We start from the raw sequence: 9,915 nt of genomic DNA, 5'->3' as shown, positions 1-9,915 counted from the left end.
GAGTGAGTGAGTGAGTGAACGAGTGAGTGAACGAGTGAGTGAGTGAGTGAGTGAGTGAGTGAATGAGACTGTAGTTTCTCACAAAGTTTCTGTTCCAGTCTCGTGACATTCAGTCACAACAAAGTCTGCGTCTCTAAATCTAGCCTGGGTGCCATCCTATTTCTACCGGGGCTCCTACATTCGCTATAGGATGGCACCCAGGCTACTCTAAATCACGCACCTAGCGGCCCTTGCCTTAATCGTGGGGCCCATCAAGATCTATTTGTAAAAGGTGACATGTGTTTTTCTGAATGCACTTTTTTCAGTAACTAAGGCCACATCAAATAAATTTCATGGATGACATTCTCTGTAGACTGCACATCTAATGCGAGAGCGCAAACAAAACAAGGTGGGCAAGAAAATGAATTGTCTACATTTTCAAATATAACGTTAGACTTAGAGACGATAAACCTTGTGACAAGAATTGAAGCGACGAAATATGGTATCACAACCAGCAAGTATTTCATTGCGCGCACTGATAAAACCCACTTGCCTTGGCCTATAATACATCTTTACTATGACGTAATCTCGTTGAACCAGATTTTGGTCGATGCCGATGAAAGGTGCTTTCATTGTAAAGCCTGGTTTGGCGAGTTTTTGTGAGTTCTTGATAGATACAATTGCATTACAATCATTCGTAGTGTTCTATTAAAAGCGTTGCTACGGCATATAGAAAACGACGTCCGTCGACTCGTTGTGACGTCATGGGAAGCCGTGTTATGTTCAAGTACCGTTTCTGAACACTGATTTGGAGCGCTGCTAGGGCGGTTTCACCATGATGTAGTGTTGTACCGTTCCCATGGAAACACTTGCTGTCTCCACCGTTGCCATGGAGACGTTGCCGGGCACCACCACATGCACATCGCCCAGTTTCAGTTCACGGCCATGTTTGGACCTGAGGTTCTTAAGATGGAAGTAATACATGCTAGAAGTGTAAGCGCTTTTTGATATACCTGCTCTTATAAACATCATTCACACATCAAGCCCTCCCCGCCTTTATCCCGATGTACTCAACTTGTATATATAGTATCAAAGGTCAGGATGAAGCCAACGAAGCCTCACTTCAAACGTTGACGTTTCCTGTACTAGTTGTCCAGAGATTTCTTTGATTTTTTTCTAAATCTCTTTGCTGAACACTTCTTGCACGGCAAGCTAATGGATTTGCCTGGTTACACAATATCCTTTTGACAAGTACCCATTTATTTCCTTTAATGTATGGAGACTCTCCTCTGAAAGGCTGGCGTGAGAAAATACACTCCCCACGCAAGTGTATTCAGGACAAATCGCTGTTTGTCATGGCGCATTTACGACCTGCCTGGTCGTTACATTACAGCCTAATGATATGGAGTATATTGCACACGAGGTTGGAAACATATTTACTGTAGGGACGTCCTTACAATCTCACAACATGGGAAGCTTTTTCATGGCGCCGCGCCAGTGCTGACCCGATTGCTCGAGTCTTTGCATAATGCTGTAATTTGGTGCTACCACTGGACAAAAGCAGCTTGCACGCGTGTTGCCATGTGCCTCCCGGACAAGAACGTGTGTTTCCACGTGTTAGTATGTAGGGCAAGGCTTCTATGATCTTCTATTCTAAAGATACGATTCTGTAATGATATAGTAGCTTGAAAAGAAGTGAAAAGAAATCAAAGCGTATTGTTCCGTGTAGCAGCAATGAAAAACTTTATCTGGTAAAGTTTGTTCAATGAGGTTCTATCAAAGACGGCCCTTGGTTTGTTATTTTCAAAGTCATAAAGATGCCATTATCTTTACACTGCGAAATACGTACGTGTAGTGAGACACGGAATTCAGTGTATCTATTAGCTGCCAATGGGTGAAGTGGTTGACATGTTATGTGGTCATCCTAACTAAGAGGCATGGTTAACCCATCAAAAAGGTGCCATACCTCTTGAGATATCCATCCTTCCGTTACAAATAGTACTCCGATCTTTTATGGTAAGTTGTAACATAGCGTCTGCAATTTGCCGGTAACGTTATCATCGGTTTAATATTCGACATAACTATGGTACCAAAATTGACACGGACGTATGTAGTATGCAGCGCGTTTCGTACTTCTTTCAGGTTGTGCGTTTTTTTTTCGGTGCTGTAAAGTTGTCCAGAGCAAGGACGCACCATTTGAAATACGTGTAAAACGGTGCAAAAAGGTTGATGAACTTTCAACAAGCCACAACGCTTGGAGATTAGCCAAGAGGTGCTGGTGGGTATTTTGAGAGAGGAGCACCTCTGGCTCTGTGATTAGAGACTCAGCGGTGCAAAGGTGTTAGTTCAGAAAGTTGGCAGAAAAACGGTTTAGTTTAGTTACTGTAGCTAAGAGGGAGCGCTGCACAGCGTCCGCAGCAACCGTGGGATGATGGTGTCGGGGGACAGTTGGGCCCGATAGCGCTCTATATAAACCCCGATAACACGGATATAATGACCCTCGTGTCAATATTGGTTCACTCACGAGGCAATGTCCGGGGGAGCGGTGGTCCTGGTACAACGTGACGGGACTGTTCACAAGGTATGATTTCTCCGAATGATAGCAAATATGAACAGCTATAGAACCAAGCTCTCCCGTAGTGGGTCCGCCTGCCTAGCAGTTAGATGTAGTGATCGATCCCTTGATGGCCCTCGGGTGCACAGAGTCGTTCAACACCTTGTGGTCCCAGTACACCCACACCTCCGGAGGATGGATGGTGTGACGGAGATGTTCTCTAGGCCGTTTGCCCCAGCCTACGTGTCTATTTCATAGCAAGTGGAAGTCAAAAGTTTAAAGTTGGCATTCGGGCGAGGAATCCAGGAAGACGGCTTCTGGACAGTCTAACGTTAATGTGTACCTGCTGGGAGAGTGTCTGTATGGTAGGTAGCGTACTAGTGATTTTTGTGGGTCGCAGCAAAGGCGGAATCCGTACTTGTATCCCACCAATCGAAGTCGTCCATTTGATCCGACGACAGATGGGAAACTCAGTTATAAGCCCCCTCCCACCTTTTTTTCCGACCCAAACTTTTAATTCGTGCCGTGCCGGACGAAAATAACCCTTATCGGTGAAGGGGTGCAGATGACCTGGCACGATACGGGAGACAGACGTATATTTGGCGGCAACCTCTTTTTGTCATCAGAGGAAAACAATTCATCGGTATTCTGTATGTGTTCTTGTGTTGTATAGGTGCCATACTGGAGGGGTGTATCAACACTCAGCTGACGTACGTCTTACTTCATAACTCTTATCATAATACAGGTGAACTACGGTGCTGACGGATACAGAACTGGGGCACAAAATCGGAGCTACGGCTACTCAACTAACGAAAGTCAACGCTGCCGCTGGATATTCGCTGGACATTTCTTGATCATCGAAGAACGATGAATAACAACAGTGCGAACGTCTCTGGATCGACGACGACGGCGACGTCGTACGGCAGCGTCCCTGCCAACGCTACGGCCCAATCCGGACTCCCGCACCCGGGGTACCGTGGGCCCGCCGCCCTGCCGTCCTGGCTGCAGGTTCTGGCCTCGGTGTCGCTGTTCTTCATGATAACGGTCGGGATTTTCGGAAATATCCTCATCCTCATAGTGAACAAATACATCATGAAGAGGAGGAAGACATGGCCGACCATCTTGCTGCGATGGCTCGCCTGGACGGACGTTTTAAACTGTTCCATTGGCCTAGCTATCCCGCTAGTGGGGTATTACGTGGACGTGTACTCCATCCCTGCCTTGTGCGATCTAAATGGAATCGTGCTGTTTGGGCTCAGCGTCGCCTCACAACTCATAGTGGCTCTCATGAGCGCGGAACGGTGCCTGTCTCTGCTGAAACCGTTTGCCTACGAGACGCACTTTGGGCCCGACAGTAAGAACATGTACTACATTCTTGGCAGTATAGGACTCTACTCCCTTATTGTAGCCCTTCTCCCGACCTTCGGACTGAACCAAAACGTGCCGCACTATCCCTACACGTTCTGTATGTTCGACTTTACGGACACCACGCCGGCAGGACGCTTTGTCGTGTACTTGAACTTCATCAATCTCAGTGGCTGTCTGGTGATCATAGTGGTGGCGAACGTCCTGATCGCGGTGTACGCGTGGCGGTTCCGTCAGGTGTTCCCCACACCAGAGGAGGACAGCGAAGGAACAGGTGAGAATTACTCTCCAAGCAGAGGTTAGGCTCCGGCTTGTTTTTGACGTCTTCTTAGGCGTCAAGTTTGTCGGGCTTTCTTTTGTGTCGAGTTTTCGTTTTGTTCGCCAGCCAAACGAAAAAACCTTGCAAAATAGAAAGCCCGACAAAACGTCTAAAAGGGACGTCAAAAACAAGCCGGAGTCTAACCTCTGCTCTGAATTAAGTTGACGACATAACCGGTTAGTCGCTCGTAGACTACTATTCTTTGACCGAGAGATTATATTTCAGTTTCATATGGATGGTTCCGATTAGTGTAGCGAACGTCTTAGCACGCTCTGGCTTTCGAATTCATGGAGGAGACCCGTTTGATATCTTATTGTTGCTAATAGGGTTTCATGTATTGGCATATGCAACCGGACGCTTGGCACGTCAACAGCCGATACCGTATTTCATAAAGTATACATAAACAACTTTTCATTGAAATTTGTACTTCTCACAACGTTTGTAACAATACACTCTTAGCCTGCGTCCGAAGTTGGGTTTAATCGTAGGTCTTTATGACTGGTATATGATGTCAATAGTATCTTACATGTTAACATTAGAACACAAATCACACGCCAGTAAATGTAAGTTTGACATAACACAAACTAACTTATACAATAGAGTCAGACCACTTGAGGACGTCCGTTGGGGCAACCCTACCCTGTGTTTATTCTGTCATAGAATCCGTAACGCAACGTCAATAGAATATCTGCTACACAAAACATCTACGTACTTGGCTATTGCAAACAATTCACCCTATGGGTTCATCACCCAGGCAACTACATTTGTATGCGGATATTTTGCTTTGAATGAATTGAATTTGAACGTTTAATATGTCCGGATCCATTATCAACACTTAACTTGTACTTCAAGGAGGGCGTTGTTAGGTTACGGCCCGCGCGCACACTTGTCGTAGACCGTCTTACGATTCTGAGGAGTTTCAAGCAGGGTGAGACAGAACAAACCATTGACAAAGATTTATGCATTTATGACGGCTTTATCCGTTACTGGGCTGCAGTTTTGCACGATTCATGCACGACTATCACAAGAATTTCCTCAGTTTGCCATCTTGCGGCGATCGTTCCACGAATGTGACCAGGTTCAAGTCCGGACTTGACGATTATATAGTCATTGTTGCAACCCTATCGTTGACATTGAATAAGGATTTCCGTAGAATAAACTAGCGATCAAGAACGCAAAACAAAATGGTTAACTTTTCTCTGCAGATTCAGACGGGAGACGCGCGTCCAGACGACGTCAAGTGTCACATGACAGGAGACTACAGACGAAACTGGCCAAGCTGACTCTAGCCGTGGCGACATGCTTCACCATGTGCTGGCTGCTCTTCGCTGTGAGTATTTCGTATTTCTCAGATCGTACAATAAGAGAACATAAAACTTTAGGGCCGTTCACTGGTAAAAAAGGTTCAACTAATATAAGTACTGCAATGGCTGAAATATCATCATATGATACACGCTGATGAAAGGAATGGAATACCCGGTGGACTCTGATGGTCAAGTATACTTTCCATGAGTCTCTCGTGTGCTGATACACAGTCAACCAGATATTCGAATCAACAAAATAAAACGACCGTTCCAAACTTCTCTATGTCTCTTTATCTGGGTGCCTTTTTCAGGCCGCATGCACCATTCAGTGACGTGGGATGGGAATTCTAACAGAACAGCAGCTGCTAAAGTAGGTCGTACCAAGAAACCATGGTGTTCCTGTATCACGACAGCATCAAAATCAGATCAATGGTACTCTAGTGTGTGTGCCGTGACTGACATGTTTGAGCAGGTCGTAATTAATTGTGCGGCGCAGTTTGGATGGACAACAAGCCCCGATAACTTGTCTCACGACAAACATCATAACAGATTGTTAACCCTTCTTGTATTGTTCTCTTCACTGGGAACTCCCCCTTTTGATATCAAATGATTGGCTCACGCACTCTGGTGTTTCCTTCGCCACACAAGTTGACTGTCCTCCAAGCAGATGTAGGATTCGGCTTGCTTTACGCGTGCTTTTTTCCTTCATTTTGAACGTGTTTCTAATAGTGAGGGTTTTCTCTTTTCGTCACTGGCTAAGCAAGTTGCTTGAAGATTATTCCAAGGCGAGTTTTCGATTGATTAATCTAAAATGGTCACACCGAAAAGAGAACCACCCCATACTGCCTCCGAGGCTCTGGTAGTTCTCGTGGCGGTTTTTCTCGGACGTTCCCAATCAATGAGTGTTCTCAGACTAGAGGTCAACCACCTGAAAAAATGTTGTGTCTTACACTTTTTAACGACTCACTCCTTCCAAGATGTTCCTTCATTGCACGATGCACGTATCCCCGGTTTCTTCCTTGGAACCCGGTGTCTGTTATTCTTGAACAGTATAACTATTTTCTTTGGCGAACTTTGCGGAAGTCCCGTTGTCATTGCACCAAGTCGTGTCACCATCGAACGCATTCAAACTCAATTGGTTGTGATTGTGAAGAGATATGCACAAATACCCAGCCACTTTACATATTCGGATGTCGTCGGTACTTTCTTTTATGGGGTCCTGCCTGCTACGGCACTGGTGGTACTCGTTCCGAAGTAGAGCTATACTCGTTGCCTTCTGTAAGCACCATATTGCGGAACACGCCCACCAAGATATCTTTCAAACGATTGAAGCCATAAAATGTGGACGCTGTATATCGTTCCAGGTGCGTATCCTGACAAACCAGCTGCAGGTGTGGCTGGACGACAACATGGACTTCCTGGCGGCCCGTCTGATGTCCTTCAACAGCGTCCTCAACCCGCTGCTGTACATCGCCATCTGCCGGCCCTACCGCAGGGGATGCTGGGTCATCCTCCTCACCATGTTCCACTACCTCACCTGTACAGGCACCAGGAAGCCGGACACCACGCTGCCGCAGTCTGTCGGTTAGCACGGACGAAGGAACAAAAGAACTTTCAGAATAAAGTTATAGGCACCATGAGTCTGACTCTGGCCACTAGTTACACTCGCCTGTAAAAAAGTGTTACGGCCGAGACAAGGAGAGTAGCGAGGAATACTAATATCTCAGGTTCATATCATAACCACAAGCGTCTGAATCAAGGTTTGCGAAGAGGCCCTGTAAAATTACTTATTACTCTAGCGTACTGTTAGATACCGTCTCACACACAGACTTATACTAGCTTTGGGCCAAGCAAATGAAATGTGTTTCTACATATATATCAACTGAGTATTTACAGGGCTGTTTTGAGGATAGCAAATCAGATGTCTGTCGCAGGTAGGCCACTGAAATGTACAAATCATTATGTGCACACAATGCCAATTTTTAGAGATGAATTGTCAAGACTGGTGAATACAATTGTAGGCAGTGTAGTGTGAAAGTGACAAGTATGTTGTGTTGACATGAAGAAAATGTGCACCAATCATCTTTTCTTTGTTCATCATGTATTCGATTAAAATAAAAGGTATTGAAATGGGTCAAAGATACAGCTACACTTTTGTTACGTTAGGCTAGGCGCGTGTACTTGCAACGTTATGTCTTTAATCACGAGAGTTAACGTTTCAGCGTGAACAACAGTGTCATCTACAACCGAGGCTTCGGTATCACGGCGTTGACATGTGTCAGCCAACTACGCCAGACTAAATGGAGACATGTGTGCGTGCCGTCAATCTTGGCGTCGTGTTTTGGATTACCGGAGAGTAGGTCATTAACAGGTTGTTGGGTTGTCTCGGGACATGGGATTCTGGTGGCGTACGTGGCTCAAACCACATACACCATTCGTGTTCCAACTTACTTCGATCTTCGGATGTGGGAAGATCGTATCACTCTCTTACGTTGCGTGCCAGACAAAAAACACGCCCCCCCCCCCCACATGAATGGGGATCAGAAGTTTGCACAGCACTGACTTTTATATTTGACTACGATGCCCACCAGTGGGTATATCAATGCAATATTAGCCTCTACAAAAATAGGGTGGCCATGGATAGTACGCTAGGAGCCCGAAAGAGGCAAATGCAATGTTACTTGACGTGATACCTCCGGCTGTCAACTTCAGCATTCCAGTTTTAACTGTTCTGTTATCATGTTTTATCTGGACCAGACGGCGGCAGGTGTTTTCAATAGCCAGGTTACTGAGTATGCAGAAGTAATGCGGGGAGGAAATGAAGATTGGCAGCTATGAAAGAAAACAAACTAAACAAGATTGGCAACATAAAAAGATGTTGCCATGGCGACGGTGGTCTCTGTTAACGTTTTCGTTTTTAACCCACATGCAAATAAGGACCTCGCATAAGCGGCATAAATCATATCAGTCGATCACCTTCTCTACCAAAATAACACAAGTTGTCCAATGTATGAAAATCTTATTCCCACTGCAAACTGATTGGATCAGACTAATGAGTTCACCTGAACATACCTTATAAGTACAGGAGAGACAGACTACCCACTGTCACTTCAGCGGATTCATCCAACACTTACCGAGGGAGCGTGACGGAGACTGATCCAAAAGATAGGGGAATGGGAAGGGGAGGAAAAATGAAGACGTAATTTTGGAGACGGCGCGAACTGTTTTCCCCACCCACCCACCCACCCTCTATGATAACATGTTAAAGTGACGTGACTGGTCAGGATCTGTTGCGCGACTTCGGCGTGGACCCCATAACTCATATGGATGATCCAAGAAGTGCGCAGTGGGTATAGGTTACTGTTTTCACAAAAGAAGACATCGTACCATTTCCTCATAAATTATGTAAATGAGGCCCTCTATGCAAGATTTGTGTCTAATAGTGGCCACATTTACTTAACTTCCAAATGGTGCAAAAATGAAATCCCCATCATTTACCACTATGGATTTATAGTATTTTGTCATTGATTATGCAAATTAAGTATCAATTTGCATAATTTATATTTATCGATATTTATCTCTTTCTCAGTTACATATGTCATGTGTTTGAGAGTCCTATAATAGAATGCAGCTGATTTATTAACTGTCCTCATTAATTATGCAAATCAGATATTGATTTGCATAATTGGCATATGATTATGTAAATGATCACTTAAGCTATCTACACACCAAAAATTATGATGATCCGCCATCCCCTTCTTGCGTTATTCTCTTTCAAAGTTTGAGTCAAAATCAGCTCCTGCAGTTCCAAAAAAGCAGCTAGGGGGTCCAAATTTACAGGACATATTTTCCTAACAAAGAGCTATCCACCACTTAAAAATCATGACTATAGCATGTTCAGAAGACGAGAGTTGAAAGTGAAAGTTCCCCTGCAGTACCATAGAAAGTCGCTAGGGGGCCCAAAATCCAATCATTACAAGGTCTCCCACAGACCTACCTACCTACAAAATATGAAGACAATACATCCAGGCATTCTTGAGTTATCATCCCATGGATTTTCACATTCCTGTACAATTCCTAGAATTCTTGCAATCTGCACACAATATAGTAAAAATTTGGCTCGCCCCTGAGGCGTCGCCAAAATCTGCAAGCATTGGCCAGGTGAAGGTCGCGACGTTTTCTGGCTGCCCTGTTTTACGGTTAGAAATACCTGGCAGGGACCGTAACCGTCACCAAACTAGGTGTACTGGCATCTTCCCATTGCCAACCAAGTTAGCGCCGGGATATCTATGCGGATGTCTCACCCTGAGTCAATGGCACATGGTCTAAACTTGAACTCATGCGAGTGAAAGTTAGATTAGGTACTTTGTCCGGTCAATGCTACTGGAAGTCTG

The 9,915-nt window shown here is 45.0% G+C and overlaps 1 protein-coding gene across 1 annotated transcript; it reads left to right on the top strand.

Annotated features, from left to right (window-relative positions):
* Positions 1-2,351: 2,351 nt before the first annotated feature.
* On the top strand, positions 2,352-7,601 carry LOC136433592 (prostaglandin E2 receptor EP3 subtype-like). The gene is made up of 3 exons (XM_066425943.1): positions 2,352-4,172; positions 5,423-5,547; positions 6,886-7,601. Exons 1-3 carry the CDS (start codon positions 3,401-3,403, stop codon positions 7,108-7,110), a joined length of 1,122 nt encoding a protein of 373 aa, XP_066282040.1. The 5' UTR covers positions 2,352-3,400; the 3' UTR covers positions 7,111-7,601.
* Positions 7,602-9,915: the final 2,314 nt, after the last annotated feature.

Source organism: Branchiostoma lanceolatum, chromosome 4 (assembly GCF_035083965.1).
Source record: "Branchiostoma lanceolatum isolate klBraLanc5 chromosome 4, klBraLanc5.hap2, whole genome shotgun sequence".
Taxonomy (NCBI): Eukaryota; Metazoa; Chordata; class Leptocardii; order Amphioxiformes; family Branchiostomatidae; genus Branchiostoma; species Branchiostoma lanceolatum.
This window is presented reverse-complemented; position numbering and strand designations above follow the sequence as displayed.